This window comes from Acipenser ruthenus, chromosome 22 (assembly GCF_902713425.1).
Source record: "Acipenser ruthenus chromosome 22, fAciRut3.2 maternal haplotype, whole genome shotgun sequence".
NCBI lineage: Eukaryota > Metazoa > Chordata > Actinopteri > Acipenseriformes > Acipenseridae > Acipenser > Acipenser ruthenus.
Window position 1 is genome coordinate 2,042,344 of NC_081210.1, and position 26,006 is coordinate 2,068,349.

General features: G+C 37.0%; 1 protein-coding gene across 3 annotated transcripts; it reads left to right on the plus strand.

Annotated features, from left to right (window-relative positions):
- The first annotated feature begins 1,858 nt into the window (after positions 1-1,858).
- LOC117431063 (3-phosphoinositide-dependent protein kinase 1-like) lies at positions 1,859-24,215 on the plus strand. 3 transcript variants are annotated; one of them, XM_034051667.3, is made up of 14 exons: positions 1,859-2,150; positions 11,757-12,059; positions 13,621-13,663; positions 14,112-14,249; positions 14,637-14,781; positions 16,354-16,451; positions 16,638-16,713; positions 16,837-16,905; positions 18,726-18,822; positions 19,081-19,254; positions 19,653-19,870; positions 20,126-20,183; positions 21,345-21,497; positions 21,929-24,215. In XM_034051667.3, the coding sequence occupies exons 1-14, from the start codon at positions 2,127-2,129 to the stop codon at positions 22,040-22,042; spliced, it is 1,710 nt and encodes a 569-aa protein (XP_033907558.3). In that variant the 5' UTR covers positions 1,859-2,126; the 3' UTR covers positions 22,043-24,215. The 3 variants fall into 3 exon arrangements, with proteins under 3 accessions (XP_033907558.3, XP_058851737.1, XP_033907559.3); XM_058995754.1 differs by lacking the exon at positions 1,859-2,150 and adding an exon at positions 2,260-2,397; XM_034051668.3 differs by lacking the exon at positions 1,859-2,150 and adding an exon at positions 7,703-7,761.
- The last annotated feature ends 1,791 nt before the right edge of the window (positions 24,216-26,006 follow it).

Sequence of the window (26,006 nt, forward strand, 5' to 3'; positions counted from 1 at the left end):
TCTGATTGTCTTCCACTAGCATGTCATATAACATTTTGTAGATATGTAATATTTATTTTATCAATACCTATAGTATAGAGTTGTTGCTATAAAATATATATGGCATACTTGGATTTTACATATATGTAACAATATAATATACAATGAAGTAATTGATAAACTGAAAACTCACTATTTTAATAATTAGCTACAACGCTGCAACATATGCGACACTTTATATTGATATATTTATATTGATATATTTATATTTATGTTCTACAGAGGTGTGCCTTGCTTTACAATAGCAGCATGGATATTCAGACAGTGCACCCTCTATATTATAAAATGAGAGATCAAAATGCTGCTTTGACCTTGCGGAGTAGAAGACTCAGTCAGGGTGTCCTTTAGGTGGACAAGCAAAAAGTCTCATCCAATGTATAAATAAAAATAACTTTATGTTTTTTCATTGAAGGCTTTTCAGAGTTTTTCCTCCAACGCTACAGAGAACAGCAAGTCTATTTTCACCTGATTATTATCTTTGTAAGCATACCACGATCCAAAAGCCTGCTCTTGACTAAATGAGAATTAGCCTGGGCCTCTCTGGACAGAATACTGGGGTGAGGATAAGCCTGCAACACTGGCTAGGGAGAACTGCAGCAGCTTTCTTTCATTTATTTCAGTTTGCAGGGTAAAGCAGGTTCCAGTTAGCATAATACATTATACCAGATCAGTACACACTATGCAGAAGGCTCTCTGAGTTTGCTCACTGATTGACAGCACACAGTTTCAAAAGGGCGGAGCTGAAGTACATAAACACTCTGCTACCGCAGAATCATTACGACTTCATCGCCCTCTAGTGGAAACAGGTTACAGCAAAATGAACATATAAACAGGACTTCGGACATGCTGTTCAAGTGCTGTATGATGTCTGCATTCCATGTTTACCAGGGATAGAGAACACTGAGGGCAGATTTAATAAAGCACAGTATTGCAAGAACATACCTCCCAGGCTTCACAGCACAGTCCGCATGTGTAACCCAGAACACAGTGTGCTGATAGAAATGAGCTGGCTTAGTTGATAATGGGAATTCCCATAACTTCATGCTTCTGTTCAGTAAATTGAGTTTTGGGGAAAGCACGCTATGTTCTAGGGGTGTGTATGAAAACTCTCATTATATTTTGACTTTCTTTCACTTTGAATGGTACATAGTGGTGTATATAGTGTCAGAACCCCACTGCCTTCAGGTGCCTTTATGAAGATAGATTTGACAGGTCTTTCAATTAAACATTAATATTTATTACCAACACAACAGGCATTATTGATAGATAATTGACTGCAATGACAAGGTATTAATGCTATTATGCACTGATGTGTGTGTGTGTGTGTGTGTGTGTGTGTGTGTGTAAATATATAGCTTGCATATGGTATATATAGTGTAAGATTTCTTGCCTGGAGGGTTTGTGAATGTAACGACCATAGGCTGGTATCACAAAGCAGCTGAATGCAGTTTCATTCTATAGGGACATTGATCTTTCAATATGTTAGGCTAGTTGAGCTGATCTCTGCAACACTAAACTGTGTTATCTGGAAGCATTTGTTTTGTGAAACAGGGAGAATGAAGAGCCAGCTGTGCTGGAGGTGCCTATGGGATTTATAATACTGACAGCTTGGCTGGATGCTGTATATTCTCCAAGCATTATTATAGGCAGATCTAAGGAAGATCACAGGCTTAACTGTAACAGGCAAGGGATTTGAATGTATAAGAAATCTTGGGCGTTTCAGCCCATGCACTGCGGGAACTGAAGGGGGGGGGGGCTGCCTGCTTGGGTTATGCGAGAGCCTGCAGGAACGTTCGAGCTTAGCTGACAACCTATCAAGTAAGCAGAGGGAGAGAGAAGAGTGACGGTGCAGCATTTTTTGAGACTGGTCCCGAAAAGCTGCCTCCATCCTGATTGACGTTGGACGACTCCAACAAAGTAACGGCGTCCAATGGAAAGGGGTGGTTTCGGGGAAGCGCTCCTCGCCACTCGGCTGCGCTAACATTGTTGTGGCGTGACGTCACCGCTAGAAGATGAAGGCGGAGAGGCGGCCATTACTGGAGGTTCTGTAATTATAAAATTCAAGTAAATACTGGCGGAAAGCTTCCATGGCAAGAACCACTAATCAGATTGTGAGTATCGTGGCTTTTATATGAACATCGGCTCCGAGCGCTCTGGAAAGCTCAGGGCGCGTTAACGCAGCTGTTCTAGGATGTGTTGTAGATAGGCCCTTCTTTTTTAATATCCTCTGCAGTAACTTACAAGCAGCAGCAGAAGGATTCAACAACCATCGAAGACTTGCTAAATGTGCTTAACTTGTGTATCACTTCAAGGAGGAAAAATATATATATAAATTTATTTCTAGACGGCCACATGCAGGTGATGTTATGTGTTGACGTTTTTTTTTTAGTACTGGTGTAAGCGAACTTGAAATAGCGTTTGTAATCTACTTAGAAACAGTTGTGTTTACCTGTTCGATTTTAACCACCCTTCCTTATTCTCCTTCCTTAGCAGTTGCAACATGAGTCTGTTTATGTTCTAACAAAACTGTTTAAATCTAGCAACATACACACATACATATATAGATATAGATATATATAGATAGATAGATAGATATGAGACAGCTTATAAAAATACATACGGGGTGGGTGTTTAGCGACAGCCTAGAAATAAAGACCGCAGTGACTTAAAAAAACAAAACCAAAAAAAAAAAAAAAAACAGAAGTTGTTTTATCAACGGCCTGCAGACTTAAACATAGCTACATAACAAAAAAAACATAGCAAAAAAAAAAAAGTCTATAAAGTAGGGAAATTCACATACTAGCCTTGGTGTTAAACTATCTGCTGCTGTTCTCTTAAGAGAGCATGCAAAATGTTTTTGTTTAAAATAAATAAATAAATAAATAAATAAAGTTTAACGATTATAATTTGAGTTTGTTTGTGATCTGGTGGTCTAAAGGCTAGGGCACACAACCCAGGTATATGCTCAACTAGGCGATGCATTGGTGTGTAAAGTTGTTGAACTATATATATATATATATATATATATATATATATATATATATATATATATATATGAGAATAAGCGCAGAAGTTTTATTTGGCGTTGTCACTGTCGTTTGTTTTTGTGCATTGCATGGATTATTCAGAATGCAATGGTCACAGTCTTACCAGTAAAATCGTATTGGCAGCAAAACAATGCAAGTCACACGCTCGGTGTCTTGTTTATTACAATCTCAATGAATCCGCAGCACACGCATGTTGGCAAATTTCAAAGTATACACTAGTCCTACTAGTACAGTACTCTAAACTCGTAATGATGGGCGGTATTTTCATGTGTGCTATTTAAAGACTTCCCAAACAGACATTTACAGGAAAGGTAACACGGTTGACTCCCATGAAGACTCACTGTCGCCCAAAAGGGTCAAGTGCTAAATCAGTCGTATGTTAATAATATTGCTTGGGGCTTACAATGAATTATCATCTTATGGCAATATAATGAACAGTTAACAGTGTGAAACGTACACAGCAATTTGTGTTTTGTTGTTGTCTGTAAACGCCAAAGAGGGTCCGGTCTCTCTTTGATCATTCGTAAATGCTTTTGTTTTTATTTTGATCAATTTAATCATGTACTGTAAACTGTATTTCTTTTTTTGTAACATTCTGTAGCTAAATATATACAAAATGTCACATGATTTAAAAATAATAACGATTCAGTTGACTCTAGACGGAGTCGCAACTACAGTAAAATCGGTTCAATTGTGTACAAAATACATGGAGCTTTTTTTGGTCGATAAATAATGTATTATTTACTAATTTCATTCAGAAACACTAATCGCACACAATATTAGCAACGGTAATAATCTCTCTTTCTAGCCTAAATAACACTATCCCAAAGCTCAATCATTTTCGGTAACCATTAGCCAATTGAAACAGTTAATTTTTGCAAAATGAGGTATGCCACGCTTCTATTGGTTCATTGTCTTACCAATCAGAACACCCCGAACGCAGCGGTGGCTCATTTTGATGAAACTCCTTAGGGTGCTTTTACTGAGCTAGATTCTTGATGTTGGTGTCTGAGTAATTTAAACAGTTCAACATAAATTACACAGGCATCATTTGGTTACTTTATTCAGCCCAATTTTTCTCAGAACTTTTGTTAATGGTCTGACAGTTTTCTCCATGTCTTCATATCAGTTAAACAACATCATTCAATTAGACAGGAGAAGAATACATTATATCAGTATATTTATCATCCAGTGTGCTTTTGAAATTATATATTAAACCATGCACATTGTCTGTTAATGACTTTAGGTTTGTTGCTGTACTGTAACAAACAGAAAATCCAAGCAACTTAAAATAAACTTTTTTTTTTTTTTCAATCTCTTTCACAACATCAGACTTTACAGTTGCTATAAACCAATGTGAAAATCAATAGTAAAATTTATGGCACACATTTCTAGTGGTGAGAAAGCAAGAGTCAAAATTGCATTAGCCAGATAGTTCACGGAAAGCCTTAACACGAACATATAATGGGGCTAAATATTGTGTATATAAGCAGAACAATAGATATTATTAAAATGAAGGTTATTTTCTGTTCTAAACGTTATAACTGTCTTACGATACAGTAGTCAAAGCAGGCATTTTATTTGACTGCATCTGAATTGTATAAAAGGCACATCTAGCCAAAGAACTTCACACAGTTAAACTGCAAAGATACATGAGAAAGCAGACCTAGATTGTGATCTGCGCAAGGTTAGGAAAGATGTATCTGCAGGATGCTGGACAGACATTTCCCTTTCATCAGTGGGGATTTTCTTTTGACTCAAAGTATTTATTTTGGTGCTGGCAAGCAGTCTGCTTAACAAAATGAATATTATTTTTTATCTGAAAAGACTGCTGACATAAACAGCAAACTACTGCTAACAGTTCACAAAAGAAAATAAATCTGTTGACTTAACACTGCTAGGTGTATTGTAAGTAGGTTATGCAGATAAGTGAGACACTATACAGGTTTGACCTGTGATTCCTTTGAACTATCAAATGAAGGCATGCCAAACTATCAGCTTTTGTTCCATTGGACCAAATAACTGTGCAGTGGATTTGTACATTGTATTTAGCATTGAAGGTTTGTAAATGAAATTCCATATTAGATTATCTAATCGCATCCCATTGCATCTAAACTGATTAAAATGAGATGGTGGTAGACTTGACAAACAGGTGCATTTAAATATATATTCTATATAACAGTTCTGTGGAAAGCATAATATAATTGTGTTCTACTGTATCTACAGTACGGTGCTATGTTTTCAGCTCTGTGTTGATGCAGAACTACCACAGCTGTGTCTGTTCTGCAGATCAGTTTCAGTGAAAATGGCAGCTTGGGGCTATGAGCTGGTTCTGTCAGAGGGTGTCTCCTGTTGGATTGTAAATTTGAGTTGTTATTCACAAAGGCATAATGGCTCCATGAAAGACTGTAAATGCAGAAATTACTGGTTAACTCAGCTAGAATCAGCAAACTAAATAATAACAGCATATTGGCAGTTGCTAAAGACACCTTGAATGAGTTTATAAGTACTGTGTTTTTTACTTGCTGTGGATAATCCGAGTGAATCATACGCAGAGCATTATTCCGTTTTTACAGTAGTACCACCAGGAGCATCACTCTCTGGCATGAACCAATCGCGTTGTGAGATAAAGTTCCGTTGTTAGTTATAAAACAGGCCCAGTTTTTGCACTAGAATCAACCAGTTCTCTTTCTGATTGGCTGGAATAGGCCTACATGCTGATTGGTTGCTTCTTTACAGTGTTTTTCTGTGAAAAGGTTCTAGACTGTTGCCCTGGCGAGGTTGTCTAATTCTAGTTCTCATTCTGTAAGAGAAATGGACATTGGTGGACGACTCATTTAGAATCTAAGTGCTGTGGAGTGCCCCAGTGACATTGTAGGGTTTACATAACAGCGTTGCTCTGCTTCGTCCTAATTCCCTGCTTTACTTTGATACAAGTGCTGGGAATGGCTGGCAGAAGACCAGATCATTTTATGTTTCCGTTTCAGCTCAAGTCACTGATCTTGCACAGGCTAAATCTGGGTCAGGAGAAGGCAGAGACTGCAAGTTAAAGGTGTCAAATGAGTACACTGCAGTCATCCCTTTGCTTTATGCATGCGTAGGGCCCTCCCTTCCACTTTTAGAAAAAGGTAATTGCATGTATATTACTGTATGTGGTATAATTTTGTGTTTTTTAAAATCGACAAAAGGTTTCTCACAAATAAACCTACCTGGACTGCAGAACTGTGGGTGTTTTGAACTGTGTAAGCACCATGGAAGGCACTTCTCTCGGGTGTGTGTGTGTTTTTCAGCCACTTTATAATATAGAATAGCTATAATTTAGAAAATGCTTTCCAGTGTTCCTGCATACGAATTCCTCCCTTGGCTTTGTCTTGGATTTTATCCACTCTCAAAACTGTTCTCCTCATTCACTCAAATTTCACATCAGCAATCAACGGAAAATACACTGTTATATTATAATGCTGTACTAGTGCTGGTGCAGGGTGTTCTGCAATTGCTGGTGTAAAAGGAGGGGCATCCTATTGCCTGTTGCTTAAGAAATGTGCCTTTATGTCATCCCCACTCACTATCTGTACAGGCCATTGAAAGGTACATTATTGGGGTTTAGAGGCCACAGCGAGAGGTATCTAAACCATGGATACATTAATATTAATAATAAGAAGCATGTTTGTTTTGTTTTTGTTTTTGTTTTTTTATCAAAAGTAGCTACCTAAAAGCTGTGCATTAAAGGGATACTGAGAGCTGGGCTTATTCACACAGGCATGTCAGAACAGGAAACCACAATGACCTAATCCATTCATAAAATACTTTCATTTAATATAGCATCTGATCTACACTGTTGTTTGTTTAGTAGCTGAATGACCTTGTGTATGAACTTTCCAGTGCTTTACTCCTGTAGTATGCTTGTTTATGCATTCAGGGTGATATGATTTTATTGCCTGTAGTAATACCGTTTACAGCTGGGCTTTGTCACTTTTTTATGATAGGAAATTATTGTGTGTTCTGTTTTTCTAACGCTGATTAGTCGCCCCTATGATTACAGTAGTAAGGAAAAAAAAGAACAAACGGGAGCCTAACAAACTGCTCGGAGGCATGGTTTTATAGCCGGATGTTGAGAGTGCTTGTGGAATTTAATGGCACTGGCCCATCCGTTTTCAAATAGTAAATGAAGAATATGTGCACAGATTTTAAATTTTAAATAAAGTTGAAGAGAGAGAACGAAAGTGATACTAATATAAAATTGTGAACTTCGGTCTTGGAGCTTGTTGTCAAAACACCCAGACTTGCCTTCACACATTGCTCCCATTCTGTGACAGGTCATAGCCTGGGCTTGGTCCACTTCCACACGGACTGGAGACAAGCTATCTTAACAGTGGTCCACATGCAATGTTTTATTTTTATAGAAGTTTGTACTCTCTTTTTCCATTTACTGGAGACCTCTTGCTTCAGCTTTTTTTTTATAATAGAACAAAGGCTAATGGTTGGAAAAAACCTTTGAAATACATAATTAATTAGGTTGAGTAACTAAAAGAGAAAGATGGGATGGAGGGGAACAGATACGCCTTTCAGTCCAAAACGATCAGTTACCATACTTTGTTGTGTTTTTCAGTCGGCCATTCTCCGCGTCACTGCGTGTGTGTGTGCAGAGGAAGTTAATCAGCAAGGGTTATTACGAGTAGGTCTCCTGGTATTGATTCTATGTTGTTTTTCGTTACACGATTAAAAAGATTCCTACCAAATATTTACTTGGAAAATGTGATGGACATATAAAAATAGCCATTTGGTTATTTGTCCTGCAGTTTTCTGGAAACCCCGTTGCCGTTCTCGTTTACTTTGTGTTGGCACTATATGAGTCAACAAGCGTGCAGGTGTTCAGCCAGCCAGGGCTTTCTTTATTACAGCCACTCTGTATATGTGGGATGTTTCTGGTAAGATTAACTCTGTTTTTCTGCACAACCTAATGGGGGATTTCAGGGACAGAATTGCGCTAATTCTAGAAATATGTTTACTACTGTATTGTGCTGCTTCCATACAGAGGCTGAAACATCTGTAATTCATAGGGAGATCGTAATTCTTAGTAGACTAAAAATGTATGATTTATGAAGTGGCTTTTTTTTGTTGTTATTAAAGGTTGTCATTAGTGTAGGGGCTTTTTTAAAATACATTTTATGATGGAAAGTTGTTGGCTCAAAAGAACATTTAATTCTGTTTGTCGTTCTCAAGGTAGCTTTGTATACTGGTATAAGCTTCTTCTACTGCTAGATAATTTAGTTTACTAGAGCACCATACGCATGCAATATTTCAACAAATTAAGTTGTTTAGAATTTAAAAAACAAAAAAAGGTGGTGCAGGGAATGACTCTATGATACTAGATTATTACCTTTATTTTTAAATACTGTATTACTTTGAATTACCGTCACCCTTGAATAAGTGCAGCACTCGGATATCAGATTTGTAACAGACGCCGTCCTTGAATAAACGCTGCTCTCAATGAAACTTGTCTTTTTTTTTTTTTTTTTCCCCCCTACCCCAGCTCAAATAAATGCAGCACTTAATAAAGAAACACATACACAATACAGTATGGCAAAACATTACAAATAGAAACAAAATGAATTGAATACACTTGAATAAGATGTATTTAAAAGAATACAATTACGCACTGGAGCATTCCGGTATTTTACTGTAAAGTTTATGGAACCCAAACAAAAAAAAGAAAAGGGTGGGTACACAGCACTGTGTAAGTAATACATTTTAGTTGTAATGCAGGAGCTGTATGATTATTATGTAAGTTTCTTAAATACATTTCTGTTTTGGTTGTACGCATAGTATTTTGGCTAGTGAGACACTGCAGAACCCTGATCCACACTGGAAGTTCGGAGAGTTGGGGGTGTGTTGTTTTGGAGTGTCAAGCACAAGCTAGTGTAGCTCTCGCTGTAGCGTTGCGTAGGGGATAGCCACAGGATCAACTGATCACCGAAGCCCTGCCTGGCCCAGGAGACTGTGAGTGTTTAGTTGTCTGGCTGGTTGAAGAGAAAGAAACGCACCATATATTAAAAGTTCAGCCCTGCGACTCTTAAACTGTTGTAAGAAAGGGAAAGTAAACTAACCTCCTTGGTGTTAAATTGACATGTCTCTGTTGTTGTTATTTCCCTCTCCACGCTACACTGGTATGTGGCCTCACCTAGTCAAACACTGATCTGATATGCAAGCTCAACAGCTTTCAGTTTAAAGTTGTAGGACTTCTTCGCCATCCTGCTCAAGCTGTATCCGCAGAAGTAAACTTCATTATACGCCTGTAACAGGGTGATGTGCTACATGTGTGGGTAGTCACTAGATAATACTGGGACAGACACAGAGCATTGGTGATGCCACGCCACCCAGGTGTGCAGACTTAATAACAACACAGTGTTGACAACGGTAGCTCTAGTGTCACATTTAATAAACAAAACCAAGCTAAAAATAAGTTTGCCACACAAAATGGCGAGCGCTAGTCAGGGTTGGCGATTGTTTTGATTGATTTATTTATTTATTTATTTTAAATTAAAAAAAATCTTATTATTTAAATCAGATTTTTTATTTTATTTAAATTGATTTATTTATTTTTTTAATTGTGTGTTTTTGTTTTGTTTTGTAGTACCATAGTTGTAGCTCTACAGTACCTACAAACTGTACATTTAAGGATGTTGGAAATGATGGTTTGTGAATAGTTACATACCAAACTAAATTACTCAATCTTAAATACATAAATAAAGCGAATTATTATCATTGTGGCATCCTCTAGATCTGTGAACTACAAGAACAGAGCGATGGAGTACACCAGAGAAAAATCCCCCTTACTCATCCCAGTCATTCTTTTCTTTTACGTTTCATTCTTTGATTTCCTCTTTCTGTGTCAGTCCAAACACACGCAGTTGTTACTTAGGACTACTTTGCTTTTTATAATGTGTTCAATTGTTAAAGTTCCTGATTGCACCACTAAATAAACCTGGTTTCAGTGGGTCTTAACTCAGAGCTCAGTTGTCTATTTGGGACCCCATTGCACTGTCATCAGAATCGCTTCTGCGAATATGTTAATGATGGGGCAGGCGCTCTATAACGGGACAAGGCAAGTCTTCAGAATACCATTTCAGTGCAGTATTTTTTTATAGAATCGGGGGGCAAGTGCCATTCGTGCTTGCACTTGCGTTTGCGCTGTGATCAGAGTTTAAGATGTTTGTGTTAATAAAATATTTTTAAAACATACTTCTCATGTCTTTTCCTTGAGAAACTATATAAAATAGGTAGTAAATGAAACAATGATTAAAATCAATGATTATTTTTTTTTTTTAATGAAGTGATTTAGTCGGTGATTTAAATCGACTTCATTTAAGTCGGCCAATCCTGGCGCTAGTTTCACTAAAAGAAATGTCCTGCTCCAGGAACCTACGCACAGAGCGAGCCCGCTGCTCAAATGGTTGCCTACCAATGCATCTCCTGCTGCACGTTGCAGCTGCTTTCCCAAAGGCACACACACACACACACACACTCCACGAACCAGCGACAGGGCTCCCTGTCACAACGCCTCCCTCAAATACAAGCAATAAAAAAATTGCGCCTCGAAAAACATAGAACTTCTAATTACCGCTGCCCTTGAATAAGCACCGCAGATGTTTTTAGCAATTCAAAATAAACGCTACAGTGTTAATTCAAAGTAATACAATACTTTAACATCCTGTTGGAGTAGAGATACATGCATCTTACAGTAGGTGCTGTTAAATCTGCTGCACCATGATTTATAAAAAGGGAGCATTCATCTTCACTGGGTCCTTCCTAAATGATAAACAGCATTTTTTTTTTTTTTTGGATTAAATCATAAATTAAATTTAATTGCTGGCTGAACAAACAAAATGTGCTGAGAGTATCCCCAGCGACCAGGATGTATTGTAGAGTAGCTGAGGCATCCAAGCCTACACCACTCTCACACTCACAAGTGCATCTTCAAAACTGCTCCAAGGTACTGTATACGGTTTGCAGAAACCGGGGGCGTGATGATTTGCTGAATGTATTTTACAAAGTGCAGTTCCTGTGCCATATTGTTTTATATAAAAACCTGTTTTGACATGCATGACTTTTCAGGGGCAAACCCGAAATGGTTTCTGTGGTTTGATAGAAATTGTTGTAGCAGTGCCAGAAAAGTGGCTGCTACAGCAGGTGTTTGGAAAGTACCAATATGTATTTTGCTTATTTACTGGTGATACAGCTCTATCTTTATAAATATTCATGCCGAGGTGTGATTATCTTAACCAAGCGTATGGTTCCATTTATTCAAAAGCTTGTTAAAGTTTAGAACTGCAAAAACATGCAGAAGCTGATCAGAATACATTGAAAGCAATTAAAAGGTATTGCAAGATCTTCCTGGTTTTGATTTGGAACACGGGAAACTCCTGGAAAGCACTTGAAAGGAAACTCCACGTTTGACAAGCGGATTTAGTATATTTGATCCTGTCACCTGTGTAACTGTTTATTGAGTCAATAATATTTTAGTTATCCGATACATGTGTTACTGTTATTTTTTTTCCTTTACAGTTTTAAGTAAATATCTTCTGCACATGTAGCAGCTGTTGATATTTGGTGGTGGGGGGGGGGGGGATAGAGCAATGTTTTAATAAGCCTTTTTTTTTTCTCTTGCAGTATGATGCTGTTCCCATTCAGTCCAGTGTTGTTATTTGTTCCTGCCCATCTCCATCAATGGTAAGAAATCAGTCGGATTCCAGATCGCCGCTTGCTATAGCAGGCGTAAGCAGCAGCAGCCACAGCCACAACCACGGGCCCACCATGGAAGGCACGGCAGCCGAAACAAGGTCCACGTCTCAAACCTCCGAACAAAGTTCAGAACAGCGGCAACAATCAATACGCCAGCTTGCGCAGCCACGGAAAAAAAGGCCTGAAGATTTTAGATTTGGGAAAATTTTAGGGGAAGGTTCTTTCTCGACCGTAAGTTTTGTTTGTGTTTTATTAGTAGTGTTTTTTTTTTTTTTTTCTTCTAGCAAATGTCAAAGAGTGTTTTTTATTATTGTTTGTTTTTACATATTTAAGAAGGTTTGTTACAGTACTGTATACAAACAGGTGTTTCCTGTAAAAATGTTATCAGCAAAAACTTCATTTTAGTTTTGCTGTCATATTTAACCTTCTGTTTTTTAAGGGTGTTTCTTCAAAGCAGTTTATTGGAAAGCATACAAATAGTCACACCGCTTACAAAAAGGTTACCTTGTGCAGACCATGTTTTGAAGCAAGTGCAAAAGCAAATTTTCAGTGAATTTATTCGACAGTATACAAGAAAGGAACGACTTTGAACAATAGTGTAACTCTTCCTTCCTTAGTTCTGTTTTATGCTTGTTTTGTAACGTTACAATTTCCCTTGCATAAAATCGGAGCTGAAAATGTATAAAATATTCCATCTTGTAAGCCACTGGACAGTCTTCCCTGCCTTCAGTGTGCACACCTGAACACCAAGCCTCCTTGCTTTCGGTGGCAAAGATAATTTGGTGGATTTTTGCAAGCTGCTTTCACATCAGTGATGTTGGTCTATCAATAAACAAAACATACAGTGGTCTCTTTGCACTCTTATCTGCTCAATCAAAGAACCTGTGTGCATAAGCCGGAATTATTTTACAGCGAGGCAGTAAATACTTCTCTGTTATCTACCAGAAACTACAGATATGATTGAAATTGGCTTTACATACACACACACACACACACATATTGGCGTATGACTTGAATACTGTCAGTGGTTTAATGTTGCTGGAGTTTAACTATAAAGATGTATGCTAAAACAGTAACAATATGTCTTCATATAATTTATGAAAGAAGCTACTTTTTGGGCTATACTCGGTAGGATAGCTTTAGCACAGATAATTGTTAATACCAGGGATTTTAATACAAATTACAAGACAAGTAACAGCATTCATCTGTTTTGGCTGTTCTTAACCTTCAGCTAGAAATAGGGAAAAAAAAACAGACGCCTGGAAGCAGTTAAAAATCGACTTGTCTCAAAATACCAAAAACAAATCTGCAGGTATGAGAGTATTCAGCCTCTTACCTCATCTGAGCTGTCATATAATACCCCACAGCCGCCCGTAATACATCATGTAACAAACTTGATCAGGTCATCAAAGATGTTGTTCAGGCTATCTTACAACCTCTTGTTGACAATAGTATCAGGTTGGGTAGCATCTCTGCATGTCTCCCCCTTCTCTGTTTACACACTGCAGAAACACCAAAGCTTGCACAGCCAAAACTGTTTTTGTATATTACATAAGCAATGAAAACTAAAACGTCAACAACTGTATTGAGGAAGCGCATGCCCAGTTTCTGTAGATAAAATGCCAGAGTTGTAATGGCTTTTCTTTTATGCACCTTTACAATGCCATTTGTTTAAGATGTCATTAATTAGGTTTTTATTATTTAATGAATGAATTAATAATACACCCTTTATTGTTGTTCCAAAGGAACTGTAAGCGATGTTTATGATAATTTGTGTTTTATTTTTATCTAGGTTGTACTGGCAAGGGAACAATCCACGGGAAAGGAATATGCAAGTAAGTAGTAATCTTGATTTCTGAAGCGCCGGAATGCAAGCTGCTTAAATGTAATGGCTACCGGGGTAACTGGAAGCGGTGGCCGATTCTGTGTGTTTGTTATTTAAACTTGCAAATCCTGAAACCATTTTTGATGCAAAATAAAATGAACATATTTGCGCTAGTTCCATTTGTGGAGTTAGGAAAATACTGTATCTGGTTTCACGCCTAGCTGTTTAAAACGTTGCCGTGTTTTCGATTGCATTATTAATTGTAATTTGAGCACTTGGGCAGTCATTGGTAGGTTATAAGTTATTTCTTATTTCTTTTATTTACTCTGTCAGGATCTCTTTTTTTTTTGCCTGCCTGCCACTGTAGGAAAACAATATTGAATGCCTGCTGGAATAAGATCAACATTTTTATCTTTAGGCAGAAACAATTTTCTGAACGTACATTTTTTTTTTTTTAGTTAAAATTCTGGAAAAACGTCATATCATGAAGGAGAACAAGGCACAATACGTGAAGAGAGAGAGAGATGTCATGTCTCATCTGGATCATCCATTCTTTGTAAAACTTTACTTCACATTTCAAGATGAAGAAAAGCTGTGTATCCTTTCAGATAAAGAAATGTATTTCCACTAAATTCAGCCAGTTGCCATCTGGTAAATTGATTTATTAAGCATTTTATCCATTTGTTTGTTTATAAAATGTAGCTAGATCAACGGTGGGGGCCATGCCATGCACATTAACACATTTGATTTGACCAGCTTTAATAGTGAGAAAGGTGATAGTACCCAATTGGAGCACACTAATGTGTATGCCTTTAAAAATATATATATGAAACGAGAACTTATTTGAGGCGTTTGTACTCGATTTAAAAAAAAAAATGTATTTTTGTGTCTTGTGTTGGTGTATTGTGTTAACATTTTACATGTTACCCAAAAAAGATGTTTAGCTAAACTCCAATAAAGTGTTTTCCTTAACTGACTATAAGACTTTGGCCTTAGCTATGCTAAAAATGGGGAGCTGCTAAAATACATTCGCAAAATAGGCTCGTTTGACGAGACCTGTACGAGGTTCTACGCTGCTGAAATTGTTTGCGCGCTAGAATATTTACATCAGAAGGGGATTATTCACAGGTAATGTTTATACTTGAACTTTGTTAATGAATATGTGATTTTGTTATGTATTTTTGTTAATTAACTTCAGTTTCATCGTAGATGTGTGTATCTTATAAAAAAAAAAAAAAAATGTGAATCAATGGCTATGTTTCCATTAGGATATCGAAGCGAATAACGTCTTGGGCACATTTGAATGTCGGCAAAAGTTATGCACACAGTCAACCTAAGTCGGGTTTCCATTAAAATCAATTTCTAGAGGATAAACTGGCCGATGTGATGACTTTGTGGGCGGAGCTAAAGCAATTCGCATTGAAAATGGTAAAACGCTAGAAAAATAGTGTGACTGACCGTTTCCTCTGTTTTCCCTGATTATACTTTACAAATTTATCCGCATTTATTACGATGGCGTACAACCTCTAGTGAATAACCCCAGTTTAAATGGCAAGTAGCCTATTTATCACTTCCCATCTTTATCAGGCCTATATATAAAAAAAGACAATTAAAGCCTACTGAATGTAGCCGTGTTAAAAGTAAAACAGTTGTTTTTAATGATATTTTATTTATAGCAGTAATCTTGGACTTCCTAAATTTTATTTATAAGGCTCATCTTCATTAAAGAAAATGTATAATTTCATCACAGATATTTTTATATTAATAAAATGAATGTCATAATAACAAGGAATTTATTTGCAAAACCAAGATCTCATGTGTGTTCACGGCTTGTGATGTAAAGACGTTATTTCCTTTATTCATGTGCAAACTCGAGGTGCAGTATTAAAGACCTGCGTGTTCTCGCGTTTTAACATTTCAGCAAAATGCTTTTACAAAAAAAGAACAGAATTTCAGGATGTTTTCGAACAAGGCCAAATAATAGTGATGCTGTTATTCCAGCTTGCTTCAGCTGTCAATACTATTTTTCAGAGACAGAGAAAAACTAGGAGGCAGCTGTATCACCTGGGACGGCTAATATCAACCACATTGGCCACCAAACAGCACCCACCTCGGAAATGGATGCACGAGCGTTCCGATGTATTTTGGGAAAACATCGTGCAAGATCATTTTGATGATCAACGCTGGTGTACCCATTTCAGGATGACCAGGGCAGCTTTTCATGAACTGTGCGCTAAACTTGAGCCGTATGTTGCTGCAGAACAGTTTTACGCATTACCCTGCCGTTTCCCGTCAAGGGCGCTGGTTACCTCTAATTCCCTTATGAGGTCGAAACACATTATTTCCCCATCTCCCAATTGCACCCTGTTACACGCCATTCTTCCCGTTTGCCAAGAAAGTACTGTGACTTCCTGAGGTACAGTGCACTATGGGGGATTCGCTTATTTTATGCGAATAAAACCTGTTTCCATTTAAGTTTATGCTCATTAAGGCACCTTAATTTGCATTTTCTCAAACTGTCGGCTTTCACAAAACGCTAAGGTCTAGCTTGCATAACTGTAAACGTTTATGCAAACTACAACTGTTTCCATTGAGCTTGTCGCATCTTTTTTTATTTTGCAAACTTTTATCGAATAAATCCACTGCAATGGAAACATGGCCAATGTTTTATTAACATTTTCCATATTTTTTATTTTTTAGGGACCTTAAACCAGAGAACATTTTACTAAATGAGGAGATGCACATTCAAATTACAGATTTTGGAACAGCAAAACAATTATCTTCAGATAGCAAACAAGGTATGGATGCATTTATGTTGACTAAATACACAAAGAATATTGTGAACCACAGTAAATCCATTGAACGCTAATTTTACTTTTGCACTTCGTAATGTTGAGTAAAACTACCATCTAAGTAATACTTCTGCACAAACTCGTAAATTACATATATTTTTCTTTTTGTTTGGGTTTTTTTTTTTTTTTCAGCAAGGGCAAATTCTTTTGTAGGAACAGCACAGTATGTTTCTCCAGAACTGCTGACAGAGAAATCTGCCTGCAAAAGGTAATGCATTGCCGTCATTACTAAATAATATTGTTCTACTTTATATCTTTGCATCGTGGTGTTGGGAAGGGGGGAGTGGGCTGTGAGCAAATCTAACCTTTTTGTGTGTTTCTTTTAATATAGCTCTGACCTTTGGGCCCTTGGTTGTATAATCTACCAGTTAGTGGCTGGATTACCACCATTTAGAGCAGGGTAAGTGGCCACAATTGTTAACAAAATGTTTTGTATCTGTTTGTGTCATATAATAAATAATGGAGGTTTATACCTAGAATCAAACTAAGCTGCAATATGTTGGAAAGGAAAAGAAAGGCAAGGCACCAAAGAGAGAAGGGCAATCTACACATTTGTATTTGTCAACAGTGCAGCTCTGTACCTTGTCCTAGGTGGCTGTTGTTCAGGAAAGAGAGACAGGTGAACTTGTCAAAAACAGCTTGCAAAATAACAGGAAGTAAAGGCTGTGATGTTTACTACTTGTTTGTGTAACCAATGTCTGGAGAGTTAAAGAAAGCCAGTCACATGCCTGTTTTGCTATATGGTTAAAGTGTGACTGACAGATCCAGTTATTGAAGTGCGAATAAAACACACAGGAGGTGGGTTATTTATTGTACATTATACAGTAAGTGCAAACAAAACAGTTTCATTTGGGTCATTAAAAAAAAGAAAAAATACCATTCTGTATAAAGCAACCAAGAAACTGAAATCTTATTGGTGGACTGTATTTGAATTTGCAGTAAATGTAAGGATATTTAAGAAAGCTAAACAGGTGTTAAATCTCTGTTGTGTTTTATTCATCCTTTATTTCAATGAACGATGTTAGACCCAGATTAGCACTACTGAGCTCTGCGTCAATTACAGTTATAGTTTCATTGGCTTTTTATGGATTGAGGGAGTGCTTCTTGCCTATGCATTTTATATACAGCCATGGCCCCAAAGTCGAATGAAACCTGCTGAATAATGTTACGTTAACATATTGAGGTACATACCGCTTTGTAGTTTTCCAATACCAAATAATATTGAAAAATGCGACATTTCGAAATCTAACATTAAGTACTGTGCTACTATTATGGCTTCCGGTAGTTTTGCAATATAATTTTGTAGTTTTCTTTTTTATTATATGATGGTAAATAGATGATCTAAATTATGTTCATATTGTTTTTTTTTGTTTTGTTTTTTTGTCTCATTCCTAAAAATCTAGGTCATGCAAAACCTTTGGCCATAGCTGTAATTTGGAATTAACTGAATTTTTTTTAGTTATGTAGAATACCACTTCATGGTCTTTTTCTTTCTATTTTAATTTTCTTGATGATGAGTTATCATTCTGCAATGTTCTTATTAAAATCTTTGTGAGTTAAGCTAATGTCTTTTAGTAAAGCCTTCTTAATAACCTTATTATGCAAGAGGAGTTCGGTGCAAGTACATGCTGATGCAAGTACTAGTACGATTGGGTGCCATATAGTCCAGTATAGTCGAGAGTTGTGAGGTTTACAGATGATGTCTGAACAGGTGTGTGTCTTGAGGAGGCACCGGAAGGTGGTCAGGGACTGAGCAGTCCTGATATCCATGAGTAGGTCATTCCACCACTGAGGGGCAAGGGTGGAGAAGGAGGTGGGGGAAGTAGTCTGGAGATGGGAGGGAGCAGAAAGGTCAAGACAGCGATTAGGCGAGTACAAGAGTTTTTAATTGGATGCGAGCAGCAACAGGGAGCCAATGCAGAGAGCGGAGCAGCGATGTACCATGGGAGAAACAAGGAAGGGAAAAGACAAGGCGAGTAGCAGAGTTATATTTTTAGGTGCACATATTACTATTATAAAATAATAGATGTCTGGTTTGAGATGCGTTTTTTATTTTGTGTTTTTGTTTGTTTTTTGTTTTGTTTTATTAATTTAAACAAAACCCCAAACCTTTGTGCTGTGATTTCCCAGAGTTGTGAGAGGAAGAATCGAATTTGCAGTGTGGTATCCAAGAAAAGCTACTGTGGTTCTTTTACATTTTAATATATTTTTATTTTTCAGAAATGAATACCTTATATTCCAGAAGATTATTAAACTGGAGTATGAATTTCCAGAAAAATTCTTTCCTAAAGCAAAGGATCTCGTGGAACGGCTTTTGGTAAATTATGCTTTTTTTTTTAAAAAAATTTAGTTTACAGTTTTCAAACGTAAGAATCACAAATATGCTTAAGAACAAATGTACATGGATTTGGTGCTGTGATTCAACTATAGGTAGATTCTTATATTTTTTGCTGTTTTTCTGCATGTTACATTACTGCAATTTTAAGTGTGTAATGCATCACTAAAGGGCTTTACCTTGTACAAAACACTTCTTAACAGCTGTATATATAATTTTTTTTTATATATATATATATAGTCTTTGGAACCCTCAAAACGTATAGGATGTGATGAGATGGGGGGGTACGAACCTCTCAAAGCCCATCCTTTCTTCGAATCCGTCACATGGAACAATCTTCACCTTGAAACCGCACCAAAGCTAACACCCTATTTACCAGCTATGTCTGAAGACGACGAGGATTGCTATGGAAACGTGAGTGTGTGTCTTTCGTTTTATGCAGCCCATAAGACAATAGTAACCCTGATTGAGACTACCAGAATCTGGGGGTAATAAGGAACCTCCGTCGACAGCATTTGTGTTTCATCCACAGCTACAAAAGAGTAAGCACCCTTGCTAATTAATTAGAATAGGGAAGTGTACTTTAATCCAGCTACCCCTATTGTGGGTGATGATGGCCAGTAGTATAGCATTTATTGGAAAATAATGTGTATTTATTATTACTAACCAAAGAGAAAGTCCCAACTGTGGGAATTAAAAACATGATGAAGTAAAAATCACGCAAGATTATTTATTTTTTTTTAAATCGTCAGGAAGCGGATGTCCTCCAATGCGTCCAGAATCTCATACTGCTTTTGCGTCTTCTGTTTTAGTATGATGACCTTCTGAGCCAGTTTGGCAGTATGCAGGTAGCCCAGTCCAGCTCTGCACAGTCTCTGGTCGTCCCAGAGTCCGAGCCACCGAAAAGATCAAGCAGTAACATTGAGCAGTATATCCACGACCTGGATAACAACTCCTTCGAACTGGACCTGCAGTTTTCTGACGAGGAGAAACAGCTTTTGCTTGAGAAGCAGACAGGTGGAAATCAATGGTAAATAGTATTTAAAGTGAACTGCAACAAGTGCCCTGGTTATTATTGGAGATCAGCTGCAGATAACAAGGGTGCACTGTCTTGGGTTGTACTGTATTTTTATTCTATAGCCAAATATGTTTTCAAGGTGGTGGTTATTTTCCAATTAAATTGACAGTTTCAGCAGTCTACTCTAAAATTTCCCTTTTAAACATTTTTGAAGTATTTTTCCACCCATTTCACATTTAAAATATATGTTTTTTTTCTTTTATACAGGCACCAGTTTGTAGAAAATAATTTAATACTCAAGATGGGTCCAGTGGATAAAAGGAAGGTAAGTTAAAAGTTTACAGAAATTCAACTCGGAAAATAGGTATGGTATGTCCATTGCCTCTTTTCCACTGTACAGCCGAGCCGCACGGGGCTGTAGCGAGCCCTCACGGTGTGGTTAAGGACAGCCTGGGTTGTTTTTCCACTGCAGAGCCAAGTTGTGCTACTGACGTCGCACGCAACCAAAGACAGTTGTTATTAATTATTGTTATTAATTAACACAGTTTTCCAAAAGATGCGCAGACAAATGGTGTTCAAAAATTAATAGACCAACGGAACAGCTGTATCTTGTATCTCTCTGTTTTGTAAATATATTTAGGAATTTCTTTATAATCCACAAATTTTATTGATTACATCGACTTAATGAAGTTCAATTAGTTCTTTTGAAAGGGGGGAAAAAAGAAAGGTTTAAAAATATGATTTGCCAAAGATATCCCGTTTTACGAATAGTGTAGTTTTTTCTGCAGTTGTTTTTTGTTTGGGTGCTTTAAAAAAAAAAAAAAAATGCCCATTTGCTTCAAATCGTCAAATTCGGGCATAAACTTTCTCACTTCTGACGCATGACTCCAGATCTTCCCAACCACTTCTATCTCCCTTCTATCGGCTCGACAAATAGCCAGTGGAGAACCAGCCGTACCGAGGCCTCATGGGTCGGGTGTGCCAGTGGAGGGGTACAAAACAGATGTCTAAACAGCATCACTGATTTTGCAATTCAATGTAGAACAGCGCCATCTAGCAGGACTGATTTAATTATTGTTGCTGTTTTGTGTATTTTGTATAATTTCCCTGTTTCTGCCCTTATCTCTCTTTGCTGTACATCTCCAATATGTGTTGAGACACGTTAGACTCTGACGTAAAAAAAAATGAACCTGACGGTTTACCAATTTGAAAAGTTTTGAATAACTGATCTGATCTTTTGGGAACAAAAATGTTTTACACCTACTGTATTTCCAACTGTTACTGTCGGGTGTCCCTTTTCAGCACAAAGTAACCCCACAAGAATTAAGTTTCATGGTCTTGCATGGTAATAGGGCATGTCGAAATGATATATAGCGGCATACCCCAATACCAGGACTGCCGGTTTTGAATGGACTCTGTTTCACAGGTTTTAAAGGGTCAAGGTTAATGCTTTGTCTGAACCCAGGTTCGTGTTTGTCTTGTTTAGGGACTGTTTGCACGTCGGCGCCAGCTGCTTCTCACCGAAGGACCCCATCTCTACTACGTGGATCCTGTCAGCAAAGTTCTGAAAGGGGAGATTCCGTGGTCCCCGGAACTGCGCCCAGAAGCCAAGAATTTCAAAACATTTTTTGTTCATACAGTAAGTGCCTTTTTTTAATATATTTTTTTTGTAAAGATATTATGTGTCTTTCTAGAAACTTCAAAATTACAAATTTTCAAATTCATGCATAAAATGCACATCTAACAAACCCCTGGAGCATCAAGAACGTTTTTTAATCTTACAGTTGATTCTGCATGGCATACGATATGACTCAAATGTGACAGGTTAAATGTGCTTGGTGGGGAAAACTGTTACCCCAAGGTGGGGGGTGGGGTGACTGTAAATGATATCGTTCACCTAGTCACTTTTGTTCAATAATTAAGAACAAGTGAGTGGGAAGGAAAGGTTTATTATACTTTGAACCTCAGGGTATTTGTCAAATGATGCATTAACTGTAAAATAAACCAGGTGTTACAATTTCAAAAGCACTTGATAGTTAGTGGTTAATGTGGTGTTTTGTTTGCTTGTAGCCCAACAGGACATATTATCTAATGGACCCCAGCGGGAATGCAGACAGGTGGTGCAAGAAGATCCAGGAAGTGTGGCGGAAGATTTACCACAGGCACCAGAATGCTGCCGTCTAGTGGCATGAAAAGGAAGGGCCCACCTCTGCTCATTTCCGTCTTGCCAGACCTCGTTTCCAGATGAAGAAAGCAAGACTTCCACCACGATGCCCTGGATCACAAGCATTTTAACATCTGTTTAGGAAGGCTGGCTTCTGAATTTCTTTTACTCCTTTTTTTTTTTTAAATAAAAGAAACACACAAAAAAAGCAAACATAAATGAAATTCAGGGTTGCTTTGCTTGTTCTATGTGCTTTTGTTGCAGCTTCTCATGCATATCGTCGCGTGCGAGTGAAGGTCTTGCTTTCCTGCACTTCTGCTACAGAATAGAAAAGATTCCACGTGTGTGTTTTTAACAGCTTGACAAAAAGATCAATACATCAATCCACATGCACACACCTCCCAAACAACGTACAGCAGCAGCCCTGTGGTCACAGTGGCCTCTCCTTTTTTTAATTTTATCTGAACTGTGTTTGTCAGGAGCCTTTTTAAAAATTCTTGCTAATGCCAACGTATTTTGTTTGCTTTTTTTTTTTTTTTTCCCCCCTTTGGGCAGGTGGGTGGAGCTTATTCAATATCTGCTGCTTGCAGTTGCGTCCGTGACAGCCTTGCTTCATTCTAAATATAGAACTGATTGTAGTTTTACAGTGGTACTTAAATATAACATTGATCTCTGTGCTAAAGTGTGAGTTCTTGGCAGACTGACATGTTACTGTAAATGGAATATATATATATATATATATATATATATATATATATATATATATATATATATATATATATATATATATATATATATATATATATAAATAAACAGGAAGTGGCAAAATAGCTCTGATCACAGTAACAGTGACACTTGCAATGCAATTGCCTGTATATACAACAGTACATTTTGCACACATTTTTTGAGATTACCCCTTTCCTTTGTTAAATTTTTTTTTGTATGTCTTTAAAATGACACTGGGAGAATTGTAGTTCTCAAGTTGAGACCAATAAGGATATGCCTTTTTTTTTTTTTTTTTTTTTTTTTTTTTTCTTCCTTCCTCGTTCTTGACCATTATTTTCTAAATGACAATTGGAGTAAATCTGATGGAATTCAGATAATCAGCTGTGGCATGTTCTTTATCCACAAAACAACATTGCAATCAATACAAACCTGTATGGATAGCACAGGCGTAACGTGTACTAAGTATGCAAAATTTAGCCAAACAGATAAGCAAAGAAAGTAATTGTCATAAATAGACTAAAACTATAATCGAAAAAACATGTATCGGTGGAACACAGTGCTGAAACCGGTTAATAAATAAAATATTTCATTTCTTATTTTCACATTTCATCCAGGATTTACATTCTAGTGCTTCTGTTATTCTGTGAATCATCACAAACCCTGTTTTAGCCCACGCTCTTTATTTTAATCCTCAGCAGACAGTCTCCGGTTGTAATGCTGTGTTCTTGCAGTTCAGTCGGTCTGCCGTGAATTGCTGTGTGGCTTGTGTTTTATAGAAGCAGCCGCAGATTATTAAGGAATCCATGTGTTTGGATGTCGGCTGAAGCTATGAAATCCAAGCAGTAGAAATTGCTGTATCTATCTTTTAAGATTTAGCAAGTACAGGAAGAGTTTAATTTTCTCTTGCTATAGTACAGTTTGTTTTTTTGTTTTTGTTTTTTTTTTTAATCAGGTTGGCAACAGTCGGTTACAATGTGTATTTAATACTCTACCTGGTTTCGCAGCCGACTAGAACTGTGATGTACAGACAACGTATAATTAAAATCCGAAGCAAGTAATGCAATGATATTAGGATACACACTTTGTATTTTTATTCTTGTATAAGGTTATTTGCTGGCTATTTTTAGCCTCTAGTTCATTCTGTGTTATTTAAGTTCTAATATATGAATTATTATATTTGGATTGAAGTCATGTTCAGGGGCCATGTTGTGTATGTATTGAGATGTAAAGCCTTTGAATGTGAATAATTGTTGTAAACTATGATATTTTACTTTTTTCCTCCTCTTGCGTTATATAAATTTTCTATTTGGTCAGTGATTTAATCATATTTCTCATAATTTAATGAATCTGTTCATTCGCTTTCCGGTATTTGTGCTTTTAGGTGTAGTTATTGAATGATGATTTTTCCACTTAATGCTTAATAGTCCTGTAATAAAAGCATGTAGGGGTCTAGGCATACAATAATAATGGCTCTGTTGTGATTTTATATCGATTTTATTCCTTTTATACCTGTTTTCCTGGGATACTCGCCTTGTGCCCTCTTCATTGCCATCATTATGGGTTTAAAATCAACGCTTTTTTTTTTTTTTTTTTTTTTTTTTGCACGGAGATGAGTGCATAGAGTGGGTTACCAAGCCACAGTGAATATTTGTGATCTTTTAAGAACCAACTAGTCAAAGTTATCGGATCAGTTGGCTTCAGGGAACCGGACAAGCATTGATGGTCTGAATGGTAAGTGGAGTACTGCAAGTTAAGGTTTTATCTGGATCTCTTATTTTTACCACGCTAAGATGGGTTAGAGCTAAACTAAGGGAATATAAATTACTGAAATGCTTGCATACTCAAAAGGCAATGCATCTGCTTTCTTTGATTTATTTTTAATGGGAGTTGCCTGAATCCAGTCATCCAAAATGAACATTGGAAATTAATCATTATGGTGGTTGTTACTTAAGAACTACTGGTCCAAACAACAGTTATAAATAAATAAATGGTCATTCTGTACGTGTTAATATGATCAAGCTCTTTTTGTATGATGTAGTCCTGCACATGTTCAAACATGCGTTATAGGTATTTTCAAACAGAATGTTTTGTTTTTTTTCTCGAATAATGACTGAAGAATTTCAGATGCACTTGCCAGTTGTGTCCAGCAGGTGATGTAAACACACAACATTTCTTCTATTTTTTTTTTTTTTTTTTAAATTTAACAAGCAACCACAGCCTGACCTCTGGTGGTTTATATTGGACAGTACACCAAATTCTATTAAAAATTTTATTCAGCAAGTATATTAATAATGTTACTGATTTAACAATTTTATACATAGACGGCTTTAAGAATTAAATTCAAATTTTCACTGGATATACTGTCCACCTTTTCAAGTATAACAACAATGCAAGCTATGGATATCTGTGGTATGGGGATAGATTGGTTATGACCCAGTTACTGAAGCAAGCTGCAGCAGAACAACCAGTACTATCCCATTGTTGTGCTACCATGCCCATTCACAATGCATTTATCTTAAGACTATTTTATTGATGTTAAATGCAGACTGGTTTATGCAGAGGTTATTCTCAAATACCATCCTAATTCAGATATTCGATTATTTGCTTTCTGCATCCCACAACACTGCCTTGCACACAAGAATCAAGTCTTCATCTTGATAGCAATTACAATATTGTTTTTGGCCAGCAGGTCTCACCAGATGCTCATTGCATTTAAGGGAGAAGTGGTTTTAACCACAACAGATTTTTTTTTTTATTTATTTATTTTCACTCCCATTGCGTACTGCCGTAGAATGATTTTTGCTTTTAATACATCATAAAATGGATGCAGGTGTTTTAAACTGAGACGAGCAGAAGATTAGATTCATTGTATATAGAAAACAGCAGTTGGCAGAATGATGCATAAAGTATAACAAGCACAATGCTTAAAAAAAGGATGATTTTGCACGCTGTTGATTATGACCTCTATTGAGATGGATTGCTAAAATGACTACATATTTGCACCTGGTTCCAAATGCAAGTTTTCTGCAGTGAGCTTGCTCAGCATTTATTTGATAAATGAAGGTGTACACCTGTGACTTAACTGAATCTCTCTTTGTCACAGGCAAAGGTGTGTGTGTTAATATAAATAAGCACACTAGTATTTAAGATGTTAATAATATACATGTTAAGTTTTTTTTCATTAAACATAAAATGTGGGTGTGAAATGCTTCAGAAATATGTCCCAATATGTTTACTCTAGGGCAAAGTTTGCTAAAT